Genomic DNA, 26,305 nt, shown 5'->3' on the forward strand with positions numbered 1-26,305 from the left:
GTTCAAAAGAAATGTAAGACAATGGAGCAAAACGTTAAACATGGCTACCTTTATAGAAATTTGTGTGTAAGAATTTCAAACTGCTTCTTTTCAATCGCCAGTTCAGGTGTCTGACATTATATATTTCGAAGAACTTAGTAAGTCTGTGGGTGGGCTCGCAATTTATTATCGAAAAGTGTTCCTAAATATAATCGTGCTGATATTAATTTAGACTTAAGTTTTCAAAAAATTTTGATGCTGATTTAATCAAAATATTCAACTATTCTCTGGGAGAATCAGAGTACAGAGCTGAAAGAACGTTCATAATGGTTCTCTCGTAAAAATAAAAACGTGCCTAGCGTCATTTTACTCGATTCTGGACGTTTCCTCCAAACTTTTCCCGATTTTCTGCTAACTTTAAATATTCTCTCGCCCCAGAATGATATCAATAATCTGAAGAGATGAGATTTTTCAATTATTTCTCTAGTAAATATTTTGTATATCAAAAGCTGCAGAACAAAATGACTGGGTGGTGTAGAGCTTTTTCCTTCATTAATGAAGTCAGAGAACCGAAAAAAGTTTTTGCCGATTTTGAGAAACTGAAAAAATTGGGAGTACTGACATGGTTCTCAATTTTAAATGACCAGAGTAGAATTTTCAGATCAAATTTCATTATTTATTGGAGGTTGTTAAACGAATTACCCAATCATGCGATTTACTATACCGAACTGTGGGTTAGGAATAATCAGCCAGATCAAACAGATTGGATAAAGTTAATAGCCAATTGCAAGGCACGACCAAAAATTTGCCCAGATTATAAGCTTCGGTCGCATCGGACCGTATGGGACCCCATGTCCTCTTTCCAAGTCGATCTGGCGAAAACCTTTGGTATGGACCAGGCTCTTGTGTGATTATTACTGTATCCAAGGTTTCAGTAGTTTTAACTGACCTTTTATTAGCTTCTCTGTCGACATCTGTAACATTTGGTCTGAGAATGTAAGTATGATTGGCTACACACTCTTCCATAGTGACATTGTATCTGCTCTGTTCAAACACAGGGTCACTGTTTGCATCCACGATTGAAATTGTGAGAGATACAGTGCCCGTTTTGGGTCCTCGGTGGGTGCCCAAGTCGGCAATTTCGACAACCAGTTCGTACGAGTTAATTCCTGGTACAAAATCACACAAAGATGCAGCTTTATGTATATGATGCAAAAGTTATTGCGACAACAATTTCAAGGAAAGTGAAATGAACTATCTTAGGCCGTCTTTTTTCTCCAATCAAAATTCAAATTCCAATTTGAGAATTCAAGAACGAGTGGTACCACACCCGCTACCACTGTAGAATTTTTAAATATGTGTTTTTAGAACTCGAAAAGGAGTTATGGTGATCTATTCTTTTTATCCGTGACTTCTATTTTCGCAGGATGCAAAGTCAAACGTCGCACGTGAAAACTAGTGTTTAGGTCCATCTGCTGAACAAATGTCAAAGAAAAAGAGAGAATTGTTTTTATTCATGAAGTATTCTAAGAACTATGGACAAAAATAAGTGTAAAAAATTTTTGATAAGCGAGCAATTTTCAAAGGGGCTTCTTGAAGTTTTACTTTTTTGCCAAAGAAGTTTGTCTCAATTATTTTGGCAAGTAATAGTATGCATGGAATCATATTTGACCATCTCAGGCTAATATAAGGTATTTAAATATTTTTGAGCCATTTGTGCGATGTTGCCCGGTTGGACGTTCTTTTAAAACTCTTTTGGCAATCTTCTTCAACTTTGTATAGTTTCTTTAGTCTTTCTTCTTTACGGTTAATTTTCTAGTGTATTTGTAGATCTATTGATTTGATTGATTTTGAGTAGTGTTTGCTTAAAAGAACGCAATATTTTTGATCAAATTTTATTTCATTTCGGACTTTTTTTACGAATTTTTGCCTTCTTCTAGATTTAAGCTTTTGGTATTAGTTTTTTAAATCATGGATTTATTTCGAGTTATTTAATGGGCACTGTAACTAGAGGTGAACCCTTCAAGATTACAAAGTCCAGTTTATCAAATGTAGTAAAATATATAAATTTTCAACTTCAAGTACTTTGTTGTTTGTGTTTACTTTATAGTACCAAAAAGCTACCTACAGCACAATTTGTGCGCTTTAAGCATCACTTTTGCTCCAAACGTTTGATTGTCGCGAAGGCATGATCAAACAAGCTAAATTGCCTAATTCGCTTGGAATCGTTGAAAAATTACGAAACTGAATTGCATTTTCAAAACCTTATTTTTCAACCAGATGATGCTTCTGTGCATACAGCAAAGATTGTCATCAAATTCCAAAAGAAGAGGAGCGGGAGGTACTGGAATGGTGGGCATTAGTTCCGATCTGAATCCAATTGAAAATTTATAGGCAATTGTGAATCAAGAATTACAAAAACCGAGTGAAATTTAGTAAAATTTGGAAGAAAAATAGCCAAAACCTTGACTCAGATGTCCTTAAAAATTTCAGAACTTCATAAACTGTCTACTATATAATAGAAAAACTAAAAGCCTAATTTCCCGTTATTAGAAAACTGATTTGAACTAAAAATAATTTTTTTTATGCTTGTGCAGCTTTTTAAAAATTTTCTTGGTGTACGTAGCTTTTTGGTATTATAGTGCATTAATTGTTGGTCAAGATGTCTCTGACAGTCATTGGATTGATCAACGGTCTAACCGAAACGAATGAGAAAATGTCTAACAATTATTAGGAACCAGTATTTAGCATATTGTGGGGAATTTTGTAAGCAAACAATTATGTTGTTGTTCTTTTTCGTTTCGCAAATGGTATTCATTCATTGAATGAGAACTATTTTTATGCATTTTAAAAATTGAAGTGTTTAAGTGCAAACAATTTTTTTTTGCAAATAATTGTTTTCGGGACGCAACTTGTCACGCTCTTTTTATCAGACTTTTATGAAACAAAATTTCCGTTAAATTGGGGAGAATAATAGTGGAGAATTTTAAGTTTCTCTCAAATTTGACTCAACATGCTTTCTGTGCATATAAATTCTTTCATTTATCGATTAGTTTTCTACGTTTTTTTAAATTTTCAGGAATCCTACTTATAATTGATTCATGGTTCTCAAACGTATAAAAAAAGAAAAACAGTGGAAAATGAAGTAACCATAGATTAAAATTCTTTCAGATTTTTGTAAAACTATAAAAATTAGGTTTGTAAAATCGAAAACGGATTCTATTCCCAAAAGCCCACTTCAAAAAAAAATTTGTTTTACGTTTTTTATAACTCAGTCTACTTTTTTTTAATTTCAATTTGTACTTCTCTTTTAATTAGTATCTGGTATTTTGAAAGCTACGCAATTGTTGAAAAGAAAACCTATGTGAAACTTGTTTATGAGGGATCAAGTAGTTGGCGACAAAAATACAAATTTGGTACGATATACTGCTAGTTTGCTGCTAGTGAGCAAAGAGTGAGGTGCGATTGAAAGCAGTAACTTGGCATCATAAAACTAAACTGTAGAAAAATTTTAAAAACAGATTTTTTTCTCACCAATTAACTCTCCATTCAACAAACAACTACTTCTTTTTTTTGGAAACAGTAGTCGTCATTGGATTTTTCTTATATGTTTCTTAAAACATTCACTACGTTAGAACCATCTGCGCCATAGAAAGAATACTCACACAAGCCCTTGTTGCTCCAATCTCTAAAATGGGGGCTAAGAACTTCATACAAGCGCTACTTTTTTGTTTAGCAAATTTAGGTAAATACAGAAAAGGTACCATTGAAGAGCTCTTGGTTACAATTCATTGGGTTACATTTATTTTCTATTTACAAATCTAGAATTTTTTTGATTGGAAAAAAATTCTCGCACAAAAATAGCCCCAGTTCAAGCCACACTTTCCATTCAAATGTTTTTAAAGTAAATGTATTGTTAATAAAAAATCAACGCGAAAAAAATGTATTTTTCGACGTCAAGCCGACTATAACACTTTGTAAAGTTTGCGCAAGCATCAATAGGTACATCAGCTTTCAGCAGAAAAAAATGGTTTTGCTGACATCAGATTAAATAATATTAGCATAAATTTTTTCACTTTTTAAAATGAAATTTAAATCTTTCAACAATACGTTGACGTTTCTGAAGACACGAATACCAAGAATCTTCTTGCGCATCTTTAAAACTTTGTGCTAGTTGTTGGCGTTAATCGACTTTGATAGTTTTTGCCTTCACTTTTCTTTGCCTCGCAACTTTCATTCAAGAAAAATTCTTACAGATTACAGTTTTTATGTCCCAGCTCTCATTCTTTTTTGAATGGAAATCGAGGCATTGAAGACGCTTGGACCAGATTTATCTACAATTTTAATGCTATTAATTTCGTTTTCCTCCAAACATTGGGAGCCTCTGTTTGCCTGTTTCACTCGCGATTCTCAATTGCTCGAATAGTCAGATCTAATATTTCGCAATTTGTCTATGAATTTAGTTCTCCGGGCTGAATTTCACGATTTTTCCGGCTATGAACTTTACTTCTTCAATAAAAAATTCGTTTGCCTTTACCAAATTTTGTCGCATTAGCTACATTTTGGCGTGAATTATTGTTCAATTTCATGGATTAGTTTTACTTTTCTTGTAATCAGTTCATCTTGAGTTTCAGAAGCGGTTTCTCAAGTAAAAATTGATTGCAGTCAAAGTCAAGTAACGAAATCAAAAATTGAAAACTATTAGCCCAATAATCCAAGTCTTAGATGCCTGGTATTTGAACTTTGATCTAATTAGTCACTGGCATCGTGTGCAATGCTTATCGCTAATGATGGTAATTTGTCATTAATGAAAATGAAAATGCCTAACTGCGAAATAGCATTGAAATAGTGTCAGTTCTTTTGTGCGACAATTATTTTTGTCTGCTCTTTCAATTGAAAAGAGCTAATGGGAATCACTGCCGGATAATTTTCTCCTGTAATTAAAAACCTTCCGCACAAAAATCAAAAAACAAGTTCAGTATTTCTTGTAATCGGCCCGAGGAAAATAAATTTTATGTTCACATGAGTTAACAAAATTTATATTTTTGTTATTTTTTTCGGTTTTTTTTCGAAAATCAGAATAATTAATCAAGGTGTTTATAGTCCACTGAAAACAATTTTTAAATCGTAATCGTGTTCCACTATAAAAAAATGAGATCTCGTTCAAAGTACATGAAATATTTTTGATTGATGATAACCAAAAGTCCAGAAGAATTTGTAAAGAAGAGTGCGACTCTATTTTTTTCCAAAAATTATAAAACTCAAACAAAGTGGCTATTTTATTGACATAAGCATACAAGATATAGCGATGGCGATAACTTCAACTTCTTATATTTAATGGTGCGAAACAATTTGGATCATTTTTTAGAAATTTTCTACTGTTTCATTTAATTTGACAAAAGCAGCTAAAAGAGTGATATCAAAAAGTATCTGCAGCTATCGATCAATTGCTTGATGAGCCACTGCATAATTTAATTTGGGAGAACTTGAGACTGAATTTGTTTTCACAAAATATGGTTTCCGTTTTCCTAAGTACCTTTACAGATTTATTTCATTCTTAATTAATTAATTATTATTATTAAAGTCCTTTAGTTCAATTTATTTCTTTAGTACCGAGAAAGTTTTGCAATAAAATAGTGGAAGCAAAGGACAATTCGAGATATAATAAATATTCCAAAGCTGTCGTCAGTTTTTTAAGAAACAGGCTACTACATTAATCCTAGAAAAAAGTGGATATTCAAAATAGTAGAAAGCTACTCGTCAACAAGCCCATGAATTTGATTTTTAATCTGAACGCAGATTGACATTATAGGCCGAGGTAAGTTTTAGTCAATTAAATTGTATAAATTATTATTTGAAAGGTTGTTGAAACCCACATCGATTCTCATTGTTACTTTTGTTTTAAAGCTGTTAATTGTTGAAATTAGTTCAATCAAAGTAGTTCTTTCAATTGCTCAAGTTTAGTTCTTTGAAGGCATTTTCGGGAAACAGATATTACCTGTTTTTGAGATAAAAAGCAGCACGTACATCAATGAAAGAAAAAGTCACATTTGAAGGCAAAACTGTTATATCAATTGTTACGATTAATAATTATGTTGTTTGTTTAACTTATCTATTAACTCATTAGGAAACATAATTTTCTTCAGTTCAAAAAACTGTTTTTCAGACGAGCACCAGTTCATATATATGATCTTTGATCGATCATCATGGACTTTGAATGATTTCCCTTCTACCTCTAACAGACACAATTACCTAATATTAGCCATTTGAGTGATACAATGACCTCTGTTATCATGACTTTTTTAACCGTTTGGGTTGATAATCCTAAAAAATTCCTGCTGATCATACATGTTAATATACGATTCTTTGCAATTCACAAAAACAAGGTCATAATAATAATAATTATTATCATTTATGATTAATAAAAACTAAGATATCGTATTTCGAGAAAAAAAGTATATATTCTCCTGGTGATCTTACAAAGATCATGTATGATTTCCTTGACGTCCAGGGATATACGGAACAATGATCGTTTTAGGAAATGCGCAATGATTTGTATGACATCGTTTATGATCCTTATAAGAGTACATAGAACCGTCAACTCGGGCTCTTTTAAATAAAAACTGTGACCTCTAATCTAACCTGTAGTGTCTCGATCCAACACCTGGGCCATCGTGATGATGCCAGTACTGAATTCAACAGTGAATTCACTCTCGTAGTTTGAAAGTTGAGTGAATGTGAATGAGCCACCATTGGTGTTGAGAGGGTCCAGATCGTATGGAACTATCACCCCCACCTTTGTACCAATTTGAGTTCGTTCCAGAACTAAAACAATCTCTTATGATTTTGAGTTTAAAAAACTTTTTTTGCACTCACAAGTGTTTATTCAAAATTTCAATGAATTTGCATTGAAAAAGAAAAGAGCAACAACATAAGACGCCCACAGGTAACAGAAAAAATATTTCATTTTTTGGAAGAAATGTGTGTTAAATATAGCCACTTTAAAAAAACTAAATATAGCCATTAATGTAACCGCAAGAAAAAACGTTGAATTACAGCGTGTGAGAATGCAACCTAAATCAACTAAACGCCAACTTAGTATTGAATAAAATGCTATGATTCAAAGCCTTCAACTATTAGTTTAACAAAAAAGAAGAGCGGAACAATTTTTTTCCTCTTACTTGACTTTTTTTCAAAAAAAATTTTTGTTACTAATTTTACAATTGAATCTATAATAAATTGCGAGACTACATTTATGTATTGAAGTTACAATTTACAAATTGTTTATGCAGTATGCTCTATAGCAAATGTTGAAAAATTATTACCTGTGAAAGTCAAAGGTTCGCTCTTTAACTGCGGTTTGTTATCATTAACATCAACAAGCAGGACATTCAACACAGCCGAAGACGTCTGTTGTGGGTTCTTGCTAGCATCATGATCAAATGCCTCAATCACACAGCTGAAGGAAACAGTTTCCTCGTAGTCTAGAGCAGACTTAACTCTGATTTCACCGTTCCGTTCCCCAATTGAGAGTTTGTCGAAGCAGAAGGGGGAGTTGAGAGAGCGAAACTGGTAGTATACAAGGCCAAAGTAGCCCGCATCTGAACAAACAGAAATAGTATTCGAGAAGTCAATTTGAATCAAACCATTGGTAAAAAATGCTTTAATTATGACCTGAGAGGATCAGTTCTGAAAATATCAAATTTGTACCACGAGGCTCATTTTTATGACCCTTTTTTATGGGCATATGCATAAATGATATGATTTTGAGACAATAATGACTGGAATTATCTTGCATGCAGGTGATACCGTAATCAACACTACAGCTGAGCCAAAAGTAAAAACAAAGCAGGCAGATTGCCGGAATAACTAGGACATAGACTTGTGCGCTGCACAATTTAGGAATAAAAACGAATTGAGTTGATAGAGTCACCGACGTGATCTATAAAACCTATTCAAATCATTGAAAAAATTTTAAAGAAATGAAGAAATGTTTGAAACGAAATCATCATGCTCATTATATTTTAGTCGCCGTGTTTTTTCACTGACAACTTTGTTGCATACATAGCAGTCCTTACTGACCTTGAAAGGGTTTAGAGTAATCTTATTATTGGTAATTTCGAAAGTATTACTGCTCATGAGTGTAACAAATGTCGTCATGCACATAAAAGCACCTAAAAGCGCCATGAAAAGTTAAACAATATCGCTGTTTTAGGGTTTGCGGTCTAATAAATACTGAATATAAAACAAGCGTCAGATGACGAAACAGAAAACCAAGATCGCCCAAATTTTGCTACGCTCAGATTAAAACTATAAGATGAGCACCAAGAAATTGTGTGTTTCTCATTATAGCCCCCTCCACGAAATTATAGCCCCCCATTATGATCACAGACTGGTCCCATGTGTTGTCTAGTGAATTACAAAACTTATTTGCGTAGTTTAGGTTTTATTTGACGCTATTTTGACCCTGTTACTATGTATTTATTAACAAAAATAGACATAATTTTGGAATGTAAAAGTTTGTTGTTATTTGATTTTTTGTTTGTCTTGTCTCATAGTCTCAATAATGACATGTCTCACTATTGTGGTATTCTTTACTTTTCTAATTGATTTGAATTGGAATCAATTTCTTTTAATTCATACAGCAATTATTTTTGATCAATATGTGAGATTTTTGAGTGTTTTCTATCATTTGGTAGACATTTAAGCCAAAAATGTGGATGGACGTGGTCTGAACATTATGTGCAAACGCACATTACCGAGCCTCCTGGTTACAACTCTAGCCTTGAAGGAGAGGAGTAATCCAAAATCAGTAGTTAGAAACATAACCGACTAAACGCCGGAAGAATTGCTCTCGAACGACTAGTGGGAGCTCTAATCAATTGCAGCCTGCTTCAGTCGGGGGGGGGGGGAGCCTAAATGGGACTAAGAAGTTCAATAGTGGGCTTCAAATATCCACATTAGAGGTTCAACATATACCACTATTAAGATTTAAAGTGAAAATGGCACCAGTTCCGGCGCAATTTTCATTTAACTTTTAGTACTAAATTGCCGCCATTTGAGTTCAGCTGCTTAAAATTGTGATTGAGAGCGAATTTTCGAAGCGGAAAAACTCAAGGGCCTAAAAGTCACTCGAAAAGTCAAAACGATCAAGCAAAAATTGTGCATAAAAAAGACACACACGTTTGCAATAATTGCTTCTCTTACGAGAGCAATTAAAAACAAACTGCTTATAAACAATGCATAGGAGTTTCAATCATACTACTTCACAAACATAATACCGTAAATTTTGTCTGGGTAAAAACACTTTCGATAGCCTTTCGATGCAACAAAAAAAATTGGCAGACGTTAACCCCTGTGATAATATACCTTTCAAATTTGGCAAAATACTTAACGGTAAATTGTAAAAAGAATTTTGTGACTATGCTAACACAGGCGATGATAAAAAGTTAATTTCAAATTACTAAACGACCACTTTTCATAAGGTTAACGCTAGAAATTAAAATAAGGTAAAAATAAAAAATTAAAATAAGGTTTTACAGGGCTGTTCTTTTAGTTGAGTTGATGGCACACAGCATTTTAGTATCATAGCATTAACATCTTTTTCTCTTGATAGATATGCCTTTTGGATGTTAAAGCGTTCGTTCAGATTTTGCTCAAGATTGAGATAGCTAGTTGTAGAAATCGTCGAGAAAGATTCTTAAAAACTCTGTGAATAATTTATCAGCCGCTTTTATACTTGTTAGAATCACTTGTTTGTGAACAAAAGCTCTTAAAATTAAGGGTTTTAAAGTAGGAGTTTTAGGGATTTGCGCCAATGCGTTCGCACTATTCGAAATTCTATTTTAAGTCTTCTCTGTTTCGGCTCACATTAATGCTTCGACCGAATAAATTCAGTCCGGGCTCTTGCAGAGCCTTTTCCCAAAAAAATGGCAGAGAAAGTGGGGGAGGGGTCTAAACAATGCAAAATTTGAAATTGCCCTTCATAGAATGAAGTTCTGCTTCCTCGGCTGCTTCGGTGAACTGCAAAGGCCCAAATAGAGTTATAAAGTCTTAATACCTCGGCTTTTACCTGTTTATCCCTTTCGTTTTGATGAAAAGTCGAATCACTCAAGCGAGCGAAGGGTATTTTAGAACAAAATGGCAAAAGTGTCAAGCACAAATTCTACATAAAACACACGCATGTTTACAGTAATTGTTTAAATCTTCGTTCAAGAGCAATTTAACGCAAATAACGAATTACCCATATAAAGACAAAGCCATACCCACAAAAACGGGCGTTTATGAAAAGTACTGAATTAATACGCCGTCACGAGCCTAAAAATGACAAAGAAAAAATACGAACCTGGGTCAGTTGCGACGACAGATTTGACAAAACTTCCGACAGCTTTATCTTCATCCACTTGTACTGACTGGATAGATCCAGCTGTGAATCTGGGTTTGTTATCATTGCCATCCAATATGTTAATTGTGATGGTTGCAGACGAAGAGAGAGCATTTGCAGAAGATGCGCTTTCATCATCGTGTACTTCAGCTGAAAAAATATTCTGTTGACCCTTTCTTTCTATTCTAAAGTATGCTAATATTTTTTTATATCTAAAATAAGATAATTATCTATTATCTACGATAGTAGCTATTGAGTTTTGTTTTGAACAAGATAATATAATGTGCTGTAGGGGCGATACAAATGTTCCACTTTCTGCTCCAACTTTCGTTTCAAATAACAACTGTTATTAACCGAGCATCTCGAAATAAAAATCTTTCTACAGAAAACGTGGGATAAAGAGACGATGATTATACGTTAACAGTAATCGTACTAATATGTGCGAAATCGTACTAATTTGGTAAGACAAATAGTTATTTTCAACGACCATATGCGTTTTTTTTACTAACGAATCTGTGATCGTATAAACTTTGAATGTTAGGAGTTACAAAAAAACACTTGCTAAATGACAGATGAGCGTCCGTCAATATAGCACTACTATACGGGCAAAACTGGCCATCAAAACTAAAAATATCTCAAACAATCTAATAATGCAGCAACTGTTACGTCAACGGTCCAATATTAAAATTATATAATTATAATGTCCATTACTAATTTTTTAACACCTTGCTTCGAGAGCAGTTAATCTGGGCGTTGAAACTCACATAATTTTTCTTTTTGCTAAAACCTTTTGGTCAAATTTTCACGGACTATTATTCAATTTGATTTTTTAAAAATTGATTTTACTTCATACTTTATTGATTCTGCCTTTCATCAGTGGTAAAAAATTGTTAATTAATTATTCAAACTTTTGTTTAGAGTTTTGGGTACAATTTTGTGACAATTCGGACAAACAGATAACTGACTTGGCGCATCAAGTGTTAAGCTTAAAGTTGAGCCTTAACTTTTATCCGATTAAACCGATTAAATCCGATTAAAAAGCTGCCTGAAATAATTAGATTTTTTATAGCTGCAAAGCTGTAAACTGAGTGAAGCTCAATTGTGTAATCTTGTTTATTTTAACACAAATCATTTCCAGTGTACTCTGGGGTGCTTTCTTGAGGACCTGTTCACAACTTGTATGATCTTATATTAATTAGAAGTAAGCGGTGATTTTAGGCATGCAGCACTAATATAGCAAACAAAACACAAGTACATTGACGGTTGGAGGTTTTCTGAACCCCTTTTTGATTTTTGACAGTATTTGAAGAAAGTTTCGAGAAGATTTTATTTCACGTCCGGCAAATTGACAATCGCTATGCATGCTTTTTCTTCTGACATTTTTCCAGCTTTTAAAAGATACATATATTCTCATGTTGATTAGCTGACATTTTGTACGCCTCAAAGGTCTGCTGATGGTTAAAATCAATTGCGCACCATTTATTTTGGCAAACACTTGAGTTTTTCTCGTATTTGGAGCTCCTTTGTTGTCTTGTCACAGAGTCGGATTAACAACAAATCTCATTGGCTCTCTAGTTATTCTTTGTTTTTACAAAAATTTAGTACATTTTGAGTTGGGGCGGCTTTTGTGGTCTTGCTTTTTGCCGCTATACTTAGTCGCATCAATGGTAGACCTCATACGCTGTACCAAGGGTTGGTTGAATCCATTTAACGGTTTCAAATAACATTCAACGGATTTGGCAACTTTAACAGTATTTGTTTTTCATGAACTGATTGGCTCTCTGCCCAGGAACAAAGGGATATATGTGAATATAATGTCGTTCTTTAAGTTGACTTGTTTTTTCGTCTTTCTCTAATGACAAGTTGCTTCGACCTCATTGTAAAACAAAATCGTCTTTTTTAATGGTTTCTGATTTTTTTTCGATTTCTGTTGGGTTTTACTTTTCTTCAAAAAGAACAAACATAGCTGGCAGATTGCCAGAAAATAGCCGCAATAGATTCGTAGATCGGCAGTCTAAAAAAACAGTAAAAAAGACAGACCAAAAAAATTCGTCTTTTCATTGAAGGCTGTTATATTTTGATTAAAAATCTGTATAAGTTATTGCTGCCTCTATTAGCTGATCTCAAATAACCTTCATTTAGAATGACACACACCCATTTGACCTTATCTCTTTGAATTAAAGTAAATAAAAGTCAATTTTAAAGTGAGGAAGTCATTTTTGAGAGTGAGGTAAGTCAAGTGTGACCAAAAATTTAATCACGCGCATGAACAAAAAAACTCGCTCCGCTAAGAGCGAAAAATGACGTCACACATGCAATTCAGTTGAAATTGCATGAACGAATGAACAAAAAGTGGCTGTGACGTCATATGGTCGTAACAAAAATCATAACGACGAAATAAAAAACATAGCCGGAAGAATTCCGGAAACGACTCGAAGTGAAAATCCATTTAAACGCCATCCAACTACTCATCAAACAAAATGTGCCTTCACTCATTTATGATTATCTTGAAACAAAGTCATGAAACAAAAAAGTAAAAACAATAAAATCAAATCTGTTAAAATATGATAAAAAATCTGATCAAATTTTGTTATAAATTGAGATCCCGAAAAAACTACCTCTGTCAAAATAACTTCATCAAAACAACTAGTACTTAAAAAACCACTTATGTGATTTTTGAAAAAAAATACTTTAGGCTAAATTATGAAAAAAAGCTCTTAAAACAACTTTCACTGAAAAACTTGAAAAAGTTACTAAATTTTTTTAATATTTCAAAAAACATATAAATCAAAAGAAAATTTCCCTTCAGCCAATAGGGTATACAGATGCTCGCAAAACAATAGGCAAGTCATAATAGGCAAAGAAACTTAGCTAAAAACAGAAAAAAACTAAAACCGCAAAAAATTCAGAAAAATAGTTCAAATTTTCGCCATTTTTTTGTCAAATTTCACAACAAAAAAATAATTCTTACCCACAAAACTGTAGAAGGGGTTTCTTCAATACCCATTTCAGCCAGTAAAACAAAATAATCGTCAAGAAAACGCAAAAATTAGCCCAAAAATCAGCAAAATACATTAAAAACCTCCGAATTATCATGAAATTCATATGAATTTCCGGAAACCTTCAAACTACTACCCAAATCAGCCTAAAATTAAAACAAAATCATAAAAAACCCTCTTAACCAAAATAAATAAAAAAAACTGCTTTAAAATGCCGCACGTGAACAAAAAAATTTCGCTCGCTTAGAGAAAAATTTTTCACACATCAATTTCTCGCTCTCCCAAAAACAGCGGTATGAACAAAAACCACTCTCTTTTCGCTCCGTTCTTCACTTTTGTTCAGCACCAAAATCACTCCAAATTTTTTCACGCGTTTCATTTCCCGCTTCAAAAATCACTCCAATAAAATTGATTAAAAAAAAGGACTTCTCCAATACTCCTCTTCGAGTCGTAAAAAGACGGCGCTCCAATACAATTCAAATTCTTTGAATTGTAAAAAAAACCAAGAGAAGGCCAATAATAGCCCCAGCTATCGCTGTGCGGCTATTAATAAATATATTGAGATACGCATCACATGGATGCCCAAAATCTGGGCAATAACTTTTTTTTAGATTATCAGTCTCTCTCTTCAATTTGATAACCACACGTATTAAACCTTCAAAGATAAATAGCTGCAATTCTTTCATAATATAGATTTTTTGTTTTCTAAATTCGGTGTCATGTCCAAAACTCACTTCAATGCGCTTTCATATTACATACCTCAATTTTCTGAATATAACCTTTCGAATTAAAAAGTCGTGACGACTGAAAAACCGGTGGCATGTATCGTTTTCATATTTCCATATTTGGTAGTTCGTGGCCGGAAAAATTCTTAGTGATAAGCTGTTTCAGGATACATTTTTAGTTAGCTGCAAGTTTGAATGGAGCGAATTTTTTTCAAGCTCAACAAATATATTTTTACAACCCTTTTCAAAATTAAAATAAAATCCTTTCCATTGTTTTGTTTTCTCAGTTAAAAAATAAGCAGTGCAGATATTTATGTATGATATATGATTTATTAAATGATTTATTAAATGAGCCTCTTTTTAGAACGATATTTTTCAATATTTTCGTATAATAATTAATAATTATTGCCTCATATAACCGGCCACTGAGGACAATTGCTATGTTGAAACTTGCTGTTTATTTTCATAAGTCATAATTAAGTCATAATTAAGGTCTAGGCTAGAGAAAGGTTATGCAAATCATTGCCATCGCAATAAAAAAAGCATTGGTTTGTTGTTTACCGTCAGTGGGGAGAGGGTGATAGTTCTGAGCCCCCTCCCCTTTACTCACCAACTAATATAAACTGAGTCCGTGTTTCGTAATCTAACGGGTATCTCAGAGAGATCACACCCGAGTACTTGTCAATTCCGAAGTGCTTCTCGGCAGAAGTCGGGTCACTGTCACTCGTGTAGTTCAACTCAAACTGTGGAACCCCGAATGGAGTTCGGGACGAGTCACTGTCCGAAATGAACATTTGCCCGACTGAGGAGCCGACTGGACTTCGCTCGGATATTGAAAATGTTTTGGGCTTGTCAGGTGAAAATGTGGGCACGTATCGATTTTGGGCTTGTATGTTTACAGTCAGAGTTCCATAAGCCGTCAGTCTAAAATAGCGCAGAATATTTATGGATCTAATTTCCCGTACGAGAGTGGGGGGGGGGGGGGGGGGTACTACAGCCAATCTAATAGGTTCAATTGCCCTCCCTGCATATTACATGAAAACTCTGAAACGTAAGTTTTAGAAAGTTTTTCCTGGCCTGTTAAATGAATTTTGAATTTTCAGTTATATTTAGTTCCGCATTTCTTGAGCAAAAATACTTTTCAGAAAAAATGCATCCCTAGCAGCACCGGTAATTGCTGCCCGTCAGTGAATCGAATAAATCAATTATATCAAATGATATTTTGAGTCAGATGATATTTTGGTTCCGTTTGCTCAATACCCCAATCGTCTCCTACCAAAATCTTCGCAGTTTACGGTCCTCTATACCAAATATCAGGGTTAAGAGTTAACAAATTAAAATGTTCATGCCGCTAAGCTACCGTGGCGACGATGAGGGGGGGGGGGGGGGGAGGCGGACGAGTATTGCCGGGCAGGGCAAATGGTGCCAGACGTTCCACAATTTTTCTCACCTTGGACTTCCATTGGCATTGTCGGTGGCTGCCAGAATGTACTTGTACAGCTCTCTGGTATGGAAGTCGAAGAGCTGGTTGGAAGACACACAGAATGCATTCACAAGTGATGACAAACTCTGTCCACAACAAGACAGAGCAGTACATGGGGAGATTGCAAACGCATCCACACTTCCTAAAAAGGAAGTTTTTACTTGTTTTTATCTGGGCAACTTGTTTCGATTCCGTCTAAGTTTCACTTGTCGCAATGAGCATTCGATATGATACGTTGATCTGCATGATTTGCATGTTAAAGAAGTCTGATACATTGCTAGATATTGCCTTATGATTAATTAAACTTGAAATAGTTGACTACAATTTTTTACTGAGTATATATATATATATATATATATATATATATATATAAGAATGTAATCGTATTTGAGCTCGTCAAGGATATGATTCATATAATCAGTATTAAAATTTTGATTCAGTTTTTAAAAATTCTTCCATACTGATTTATCACAAAAAATTGAGAAGTCTGAACAATGTCCTCAATGGCTCCAAAATCTCTTTTTTTTTCACTTAAAACTGGAAGTTTAGAAATGCTGGCACATCTAATTGACCTGCTGAAACATGGAAAAGCCCTAAAAATTTTATAGGAAAAACCTGTAGAACTCATAAAAGTTCGTTATAAATGACATGTGACAGGGAGAGTAAGTTAGATGAGTTCAGCCATGTTATTTAAGTTAAGTTAGCTATTTGAGTTTAGTTTTCGGTAATAAAATGTTATTGTTTCGAAGGCGCGAGGTGAGTTGAGTGATATATCGTAAAGAAATTACTGAACAAAAGCATATTGAGCCGTCAAAATATTTCGGTTATTTAGCGAAAATATATTTGTGCATCAGGCCAGAGTCCAAATGAGTGACTTATTTTAAAAAATCCACTAGGGAACAAACTGAAATTTTGAAGTGAACTAGATATTTTGAAGAGAATTCGAAATTGAAAGGAAGGAATTTAGTTTTACCAGAGATAAAAATGATTTGATAGTTTTATGAAAAGGGGTGCCGATCACTCCCCCCGTGGTTAGTTATATTAAGCGGATGTTAACCAAATTTCAATAGCATGTACATCCGATGGTTCTCTAGAGCTAGTACAGTTTCCGGGTCAATGCGACCATCCACCCCTAAAATATTAACACCGGAAGTATCGTGATTTAAACGTTTTTTTTTTTAAAGTTTTGGGCTAAAAAATGATAAGCTCAATAGAAAATATGGGCAAAATTAGGTTCAAAACAAATATTAATGCAGTGTTATTGTTTTTAGTACCAAGAGAAAAAGGTTTAAGAGGTTTTTGAGTTGTTTAAAGAAGATAAAATGAGGGTTTTTTCAAATAAGGGTTATTAGCACTTGATATTGAAATAGTAACTTGTGGAAAAGCTGAAATCGGATTGACCTGAGAATTTTTTTGAGAGACTAATTTTGACACGGTGAATCCAAATTTTAAGTCAAATTTGAGCTCAGACCGACCCCCAAGGAACTACCGCACGCCGGTGCTGCGGGACGTAAAATGTGAATTGCTGGTGGAATATTGGTAGTAGCCTTAAGGTTAGTGTAACTTTTCAATGGTGCGAATGGTGTTTTTTTAACTTCTGAGCGCAACCGGAAGTCGGTGCTTCGGGAAAACCCGAGTGCCAAAAACCGCGAATTGGCCTTTTTGAGCGGCCAAATGACTTTGAAATGATAAAAATATATCCTGAGACAGTTAGTGACAAAAATAAGCCAACCTGGTCAATTTTGACGGATTCGGATTTTTCGGGTTCCCGCACTCACGACTCTTTAAAAAATCTAAAACTCAAACGTTTCGCTACGGATAACGCTAGGACAGGAATGGTTGGCATGCAACTAGTTGGAACCCTACAGTTTCTAAATATTTTCACCCGATGAAATTTTGACCACTACATCACATGGTATGACCTTTTCAATTTTGATTCCCAACGGAACACCCATGAGACATTTGCGCATGCACTGCTCCTGCCCTCTTCCTGACTAAAATGAGGTCAAATTGTAGTCGGCGGTTTTTCTAACTGGGGGAAGTGCATGAAACCGTTTGATAAATGGGAATAGCAATCGCTCATTATTTATTGTTGATTTTAGTTATTTATTTCACACATGACGTCTGACAGAAATTATTTGCAGCCAGTTTATTCTGAGAGCAAAAATGGAGCGATGAGATTTTCAAAGCAACGTTCAATTTTTACTAAGCAAAAATTTTTGGAAACGAAATGAGCAATATGTGCATATTAGGCGGAGTTGGTTTGTTTACATAAGAGTCTAAAGGTAGTTTACTTAAGATAAGGCGGAAATTGGTAGCAGTTGAATGACAGAGTATAATTTTGATAATGATTTGTTTGAACAGTAAAAAGAGCCCTGCCACAGGTGACAGTTTTCGAATGTAAGTTGCAATGTTTACTTAAGAGATTCAGGTTTGTTTGCGTACGATATCAGCGTGTTGGTTGAGTATAAATTGAAGTGACACAAGTAGAGAGAGAGAGAGAGAGAGAGAGATAGAGAGAGGATTTTTGATCTTTAGACACAGGAGAGATTTTCGCACAAGCAAGAGAAAGCAGTTGGTTAAGTGGGACTAAATTTTAGAAGCTAGTGTGAAAAGTAGAGATGCTGGATAAATTAGTTTAGTGAGACTAAACTTGGACAGTTGCAAGTGCAAGACCAGTAGTGATACAGTGAGCATTTAGGTTTAGTATATCTGCGAAGCTAACCACGGATATTGTTATTATTATTTTAATTACTATTATAAATTGTCTTGAGTTTTGTCATTTACATTGATGTGCAAGTATTTTTTTACTTTTGTATACATATAGCAAGAATTGAAACTACGAGCCTCATTAAGAATGAACTTATTTCAAGGCAATCTAAATTGCAACAGCGTACAAAAATGGAAGAGGGGAAATAGCAGAGTAACACTAAGTAGCGCTTGCTTCACCAATTTAAAACCTTTGGTTTATTTTATTTGATCGATCTTCTGGGTGACAGAGTCCCCGCACTGTTGGCCTAGCAGAAATTCAGAAGACGATACCACCTGGCTTATTCTAATAGGGAATAACCCCCTACCAACCCTCCCCAACTAACTAAACACTGGGAGGGCGTATATGTTATTTACTGTAGTAAGCTCATACCCGTTATAGACTGCATGACAAGTTGTCCATTGGCTACCAAACTGTGTTCTAAAGAAGGATCATCATCGTCTGTGATTTGAACCAATATCACGTCAGTACCCCTAAACAAAATAGACAAATTAGGACACGTGACTCAATTGCTCGGCCATGAAAAAGTTTGAATGACTTGTGTTTTTTATATAATTGCAAATAATTTAAGTCATGGTACGAAATGCATCACAGCTGAGTTCATAACTTTACACAATCAGCTTTGTCTAAGTCATAGTTTGCAGGTTTTACATTACTATTGAATATCTACTTCTTTGGCCCAGGGATTTTTTTCCTTAGCTTTTTTGCACAGGCTAATATGCGTGGGTTCGCATTGACAATTGGTTCTACGCACTACCAAGACACTAGCAGTTACGCTACTTTGTTTCCGTTTATTTTTTTTTGCTGGTCCAATAATAAACCTTATTCGTCGAAAAAAACTTCATGAACGATTAAGTTTGATCTAAGTGTTCATGCTAAGTACCTTCCAACTGCTTCGATGCATTACTGGATTAGGCTTTCTTAGAGCCTAATGATGCCCTGTTAGATCTGAGTGTGCGTGTGTGTGTGTGTGTTTATTTTCTAATATATCCTGAGATTTTCCAATTTTTTATTCCAATAGACTACTGGAATTTATTATTTCGATAGACCAGTGTTAAACTATTAACTAACCTCACAATTAACTAACCTTGGTGCACTTTCAACCGCATTGGCCACATAATTGACAGGAGTGAACAAAGGCAGATTGTCATTTGTGTCTGTGACTGTGTAAGTAGTCACACAAGTCCTCGTAGCTGATCCATCATTCACAATTATATTGATTGCAACGGGCAAATTGAGAACCTCCCGATCAACCTGAAACAATTGGTAGTTCTATCTTACATCATAGTGCAGTCATGTCGAATTTTTTCATCTCAAGTTTCCAGTTTTGCCGTCACAGAAGTTCCAAGTTTGAGTTACCACAACAGTAGTGGATAAAACAAGGCTTCCAGCCACCAGCAAAAATTTGCCCCTTTCTCCAAGCGCTAATCACGCATGTCGAATCTGGCCAAATATTACTGATTTCTGGAAGCCTTGTTTTATCCACTACTATATATTAACTCTAAATTTGATAAAAATTAAAATTAAAATCAAAAATAAAACAAAAAATCAAAAAATCAAAGCAAATTTATATTTCACTCTTTAAGAGTGATTCACTCTTATTCGGAGTGATCCCCAGTAGAAAAGATCGCTCTTTTTTGCTCTTAAAGAGTGAATCCCTCTTTTTTGATATTTTTCTATTTTTTTATACTTTTTATTTCAAATTATCTATACTTTTCAATAAATTTATATTTTATTTTATTTTTTCTATATTTATTCCATTATTAATAAGAAATGATACAAAATTATAGTATTTACATGAACAACTTTCTTCTGTTTGGTTAATAACTAAAGGACTTACAGCTCTAGGACTTTGCCAACTAGGATTAATTGTTTTATCCGCGAAGCGGTTACACCGATCAGTTATATCAGGGAAACTGCTTTGCAGATTTCTACTAAATCCTCTAGTCAATTCTATATCTGGATGTTGTTTCTTTACATGAGCCCGTATCCCATCATATCTCACAACAGAAGTACAATATGGACAATTAACTTTAGCTGAAGTACAACTTCTACATGTATACTTACCCTCATCGAAATTATTTAGTGGTTTTATATAATTTCACTTATTACAACATCTAGTTAATACTTCTGAGCTGGGGTTAAGGTTAGGGTTAGGGTTGGGGATAAGGTTAGGGTTAGGGTTGGGGTTAGGATCTGAGTTAGAGTTATAGTCATAGATAGAACCAGAACCAGAACTAGAGCTAGAACTGGGGTTAGAACCAGAACCAGAACTAGAACTAGAGCTAGAACTAGGGTTAGAACTAGAGTTAGAATTAGAACTAGGGTTAGAACTAGAATTAGAAGAGAAAAATTATTAGCAAAAATACCAATTAATATTATATTACCACACATACATTTATCAGTTTTATCTTTATGAAATGATTCATAATGATATTTTAAAACAGCAATGTTTCCACATTTATAGTTACACTCTAAACATTGTAAAAGCATTTATAATAGGGTAAACTATAATATTTACCTAATCCTTCACAGGGTAATATTTAGCCATGATTTCAATTTAATCTTTAGTATTATCTTTAGATGTGATACACTCTGCTAAATATTTATTTCCTAAAGTATGGAGTGTATTAGTTTTACATCTCTTATCTAAAATCAAATCAAGGTCTAATTCTTTTTTATCTTTAACAAAATTTATAATCTCTTCTCTAAATTCTTCATTATTTATATATAGTTTGTTTAAAAACCTTCCTCCCTTTCTATTCAAAATTCCAATCTCTTCATTGACGAAGTCATAGTTACACTGATCAGTATAACTGCTTCCCTGATCAGTATAACTGCTTCGTGTTTCACCTTCCAACTCTTCTCCATATCCAAAATTAACTAATGTATTTACTCTACTCAACATTGTACTTGCTCCCATTGCTACAGTTCCAGCATTTCTTGATATTGAATTAGGATAAAAACAATTAAATATAAATAAACCTGCGCCTATAATTCCACCAATATTTGATAAAATTTTCATACCCTTTCCCATAATCATTTCTTTAGTTAGAACATCATTCTGAATTTTAAAATTATTTAAAGTAAGAAGTTTATTAAAATAAAACTGATAATTATCATGATTAATAACATTTCTATCTGTTGCATTAATCATTAGTGGTTTCATATATGCTATAAGTTTATATATATCTTCTCTCTCTAAATCATCTTTTAAACTAAGAGCTTTTAAATCAAGGAAACCAACTCTTGAATCATATATCATTGTTCTATTACTACTAATAATAATAAAAGTATTTTCCTTTTTATTATATTTAATTATACCATAACGAAGTTCATCTGACATTCCATCTGTATAATTATAATAGTTACTATTTAGTTCACTAATTATTTTATTGAAGTCATGTTCACATTTAAATATCTCATTAAAGTTTTTAAATAGGTCAGGTCCATTATAAGTTGTTAAATAAATAGTATCACGACTCATTCTTGCTGTGTTAATTATTTGAGCTGGTTTATGACACATTACAATCATTTGAATATTATAATGTCTACCTTCAGTAAAATAATAACCTATATCCTTATTTAACCTATCACCCATATCATCAAGTACTATTACACAATTTTGAAATTTATGCATATTATTTATTGTGATCATATTTATATCACATTTATTAAACCCAGTATAAAACTTATTAGACTCAGGATCTATCCAGTCTCTGTCATCTTTACACACTATAACTATAATTTTAGCTTGATCTTGAACTTGATCTCGATCTTGATCTTGATTTTGGACTGAGTATAATTTTAAATATTGTATAATAAAATATGTTTTGCCTGTACCAGTTCCACCATAAACAATAGTATGTAATGGTGAATTTTCATATTCAAATCTAACTAGACTCCTATTCATAAATCCACCAAAACTTTCTTCTAGTTTTGTATATTTACTTGGTCTTGAATCATATATTATATAACAAATTCCAATTATAATAATAAAAAGAAAAACTACCTGTTTCCATTTTTATATAATAAATATAGATTTGATTTAGATTTAGACTTAGACTTATAATTAGACTTAGATTTAATAAATTTATTATATAAAAATGCTCATCCTAACTTTTGAGGAATTCAATAATAAATTTAATATTGATACTAATGCTATGAGTGATATCAGAATAAAAGATATAGGTAAAGATATAAGTCTAACACCAATTGAGATTTTAATGAGAGATGATAAACCAGAAATGGTAAGTGAACCTAACTCTTACATTATTGTAAATCTACATCCAACTGAAGGTACACATTGGGTTTTATTTATAAGAAGAGAAGATGGTCCTATGTATTACTTTGATAGTTTTGGTGTAGAAACTCCACCTTTATTTTTAGAAGAATATGTTGATCTAGGCGCTAATGAGAGAATACAACAATATGATGAATCTTATTGTGGGGCTTATTGTTTATATATGATCTATCTTATTGATAGAGGATTTAGAATTAAAAGTTCTTTGAATATTCTAGTTAATCAATGTAAATATCCAGGAATATATAATGAGTGTTTTTGTTTAGGTTGTAGTAAAGATAATTATGAGGTTAATGTTAATGATAAAGATAATGTTAATGTTAATGATAAAGATAATGTTAATGATAAAGATAATGTTAATGTTAATGATAATGATAATTTTAATGATAAAGATAATGTTAATGTTAATGATAATGATAATGTCATTGATAATGATAATGATAATGATAATGCTAATGATAGTGGTAATGACATTGATAATGCTAATGATAATGATAATGATAATTTTATATATATATATATATATATATATATATATATTGGATTGAAAACATGGTGAAACATGGGTGAAGCCTCATCAAAAGTTTAAACCTAATAACAATAGTCCTAATAACAGTATCTCTATAAACATAAATAATGATCTATATTCATGGTTAAATGATGATGATGATATAATTACTGAAGCCGCATTCCCAGATAACTTTATATGTATAATATCTGGTCCTAGTGAATGTGGTAAGACATTCTTATTGAAAAAAAAATTCTAGCTAGTATAGAATACTTAGTAGTATACATTTAGATAGTATACTTTGATAAGCTATACATCATTGGACCTACTGGTGATCAGTACCATGGTATAGAAAGAATAAACCCAAAAGCAGATGTTGATTTTATTAAAGATATAAAAGATTTACCATCTCCCGATAAACTACCCAAAGACTTAAAGAAACTAATGATATTCGATGATGTTAGAGCCAAAGAACCAGTTAATAATGAATACTTTTGTAGAGGTAGACATAATAATTGCAATATGATATATCTTAATCAAAACCTGTTCTCTCTGGATAGGCAGAGTGTTAGAGAGAACTGTAATCTATTTATTTTATTTGAACAAAGAGGTAAAGTCCTCATATCTATATATCAAGATTTCTTTATTAATGTTGAACTTAGTTATAATGATTTTGCTAATATATGTAATAAGGTATGGAAAGAGCCTTATAATTATATTGTCATTGATATAACTAAAATTAAAAATATTAATGGTAAACTAAGAATTAATTGGGATAGGAAAATTTTGTAGTTTAGTTTAAGTTAAGTCAAAGATTAAGATTAAGATAAAGATAAAGATAAAGACTAAACTAGATGTAAAGTAAAACTTAATACATCACAATTAAAGTCTATAGGTCTTCCATGCTCATCTTTAATATGAAATTCTATATATTCTATTCTATCTTTAGTAACATTTTGATACAAGATATTAGTTGGTATAATATTTATCAAGTAACCTGGTGGTTCAGTTAGATTAAAAGTATATAGTATGTCTGTATCTTTACCATTATCTTTAGCTCCAGATATCACATTACAATGAATGTTAATAGTACTAAAACCCATAATATCAATAATTTTCTGAGATTTATATCTACCTTTTTTATAAACTATTTTTCTAAATCCTAGTAATGAGGCTAGTGAGTTTTCTATATCAAAGCTGAGTGCTCCTTGTTTTATTTCCATTAAACATTTCATCGTATTCTTATCAGGTTCTATTATAACAATACCATCAGTTTCTTCTTTTATTAATTCTGCTATATCACTTAACTCATATGCTCCCGGTGTAATAGTTGAATATAGCAACGGGATTCCTTTATAATTATAATTAAGTATAGATGTAATGTTTGAGCTTGAGGTAGAGATAGGGTTAAGGTTAGGGTCAGAGCTAAGAGCCCGAGGTGAAGCTTCACCATCTTCTATAACAGTACTAGCATATAAGAATTGATTGTTTCTCCTATTCACATTAAACACCGAATTATAAACAGATAATCTAATTAAACCTAAATTTGTCGTATTAAGTATAGGTTCACTAAAGTTAAACTTTCTGTTGGCTTTATCATTCTAAAGTTAAGTGTATGCTCTTCTTTAGTTTTAGTTAAAGCTTCATGTATCTTTTGTAGTTCATATAATATCAAGTTGTCCGTCATTTTTTATCTAATAAAAATGGATTTTAATTTGGATACAACTTATAGTTATAATAATGATATACACAAAAGTAAGATTATAAAACCTAATACATAGGCAACAGTGAATACGGTTAATACTAACATTAATATCATACTCAATAGAGAAGAGAATCATTTAAATTTGCGTGATTCATATCTAGAGATAGAGTTTGTTGTATCAGATGATGCTGGTGGTGTATTTGCTAATGATGCTAATATTAGATTAGTTAATTATGGTATGATGGCATTGTTTAGTTCAATTAAGCTTGAAACTAGTGGTGGTAGGACTATTGAATATATAGATCATTGTCATCCTAATCTATTGATGTGTAAGTTATTAACTAGTACTGGTGATGAATATGAGTGGTTTTGTTAGAAATCAGGGCAATAGAGATAGTCAACTTAAAGGTGACCATATTGCTGCACAACGAGGACATATGTATATGATGATTAAGATGAGTGATCTATTTGGTTTCGTAAATGATTTAGAAAAGATTATATATGGTTTAGGATTTAAACTATTATTAAAAAGAAATAATAATGATAGAGCTCTATATAGAGTTAATGCTAATCCTGGTGCAGTTGCCAATGATGGTAATATAGAAATTAGAGATATATCATGGTGTGTACCTAGTACTGATCCTAGTAATGATAATAGAACTATTGTACAAACGGGTTTAAGTAAAAAGAATAATGTAGACTTTAGTTACTATGAAAGAAACACATTTTATAAGAATGTGCCCAATGCTACTAACTTCTTGTTTGATCTAGGTATGGAAAGTGGTATGGAAAGACCACAATATATAATAGCTGGTTTTGAAAATAATAATGTTAATGAACAAACTCATGATGCAAGTACATTTGATGTAATGAATGTTACTGAATGTTATTGTAAGATTGGTAGTGAGTTTTATCCCGAGGATAGATTGAATATTAATTATGGAACAGATAATTATAATGAGGCTTTTAAAGAGATTGTTAGCTTTAATAAAATTTTATAATGGGCTACCACATAATATAAAACCATATATAAATCATAGAACATTCAAAAGTAATTATAGAATATATGTATTCGATACTAGATATCAAAGGGATCATATAGGTCCACAACCAATACAACTTAACTTTAAATTTAGTGCTGCAGTTGCAGATGTTATATGTCATGCATTAGTATTAACTAGAAAGGTTATTAGTGTTAATAGTGATGGTAATAAGATGGTTGATATAATACCATAGATATAATTTAAGTCATAGATATAATTTAAGTCATAGATATAATTTAAGTCATAGATATAACTCTAGCGATAATTATAATTTTAGATATAACTCTAGTGATAATTATAATTTTAGATATAACTCTACCGATAATTTATAATTATAGTATAATATAGTTATTGTTATAATTATATACATAACCATATACTTATACTTATACCTAAAGCTAGTCAG

The 26,305-nt window shown here is 32.7% G+C and overlaps 1 protein-coding gene across 1 annotated transcript in view; it reads right to left on the reverse strand.

Moving 5' to 3' along the window:
- LOC142352900 (protein dachsous-like) overlaps positions 1–26,305 on the reverse strand; it is a 165,768-nt gene that overhangs the window by 82,737 nt on the left and 56,726 nt on the right. The window contains exons 18-24 of the mRNA XM_075405055.1: positions 19,428–19,594; positions 18,713–18,813; positions 15,538–15,712; positions 14,698–15,011; positions 10,325–10,513; positions 7,305–7,580; positions 6,622–6,804 (exon numbers count right to left, since the gene is read on the reverse strand). Of these exons, the coding sequence (XP_075261170.1) occupies positions 6,622–6,804; positions 7,305–7,580; positions 10,325–10,513; positions 14,698–15,011; positions 15,538–15,712; positions 18,713–18,813; positions 19,428–19,594 (1,405 nt within the window). The remainder of the gene's footprint in view (positions 1–6,621; positions 6,805–7,304; positions 7,581–10,324; positions 10,514–14,697; positions 15,012–15,537; positions 15,713–18,712; positions 18,814–19,427; positions 19,595–26,305) is intronic.

Source organism: Convolutriloba macropyga, chromosome 14 (genome assembly GCF_964194025.1).
Source record: "Convolutriloba macropyga chromosome 14, txConMacr16.3, whole genome shotgun sequence".
NCBI lineage: Eukaryota > Metazoa > Xenacoelomorpha > Acoela > Convolutidae > Convolutriloba > Convolutriloba macropyga.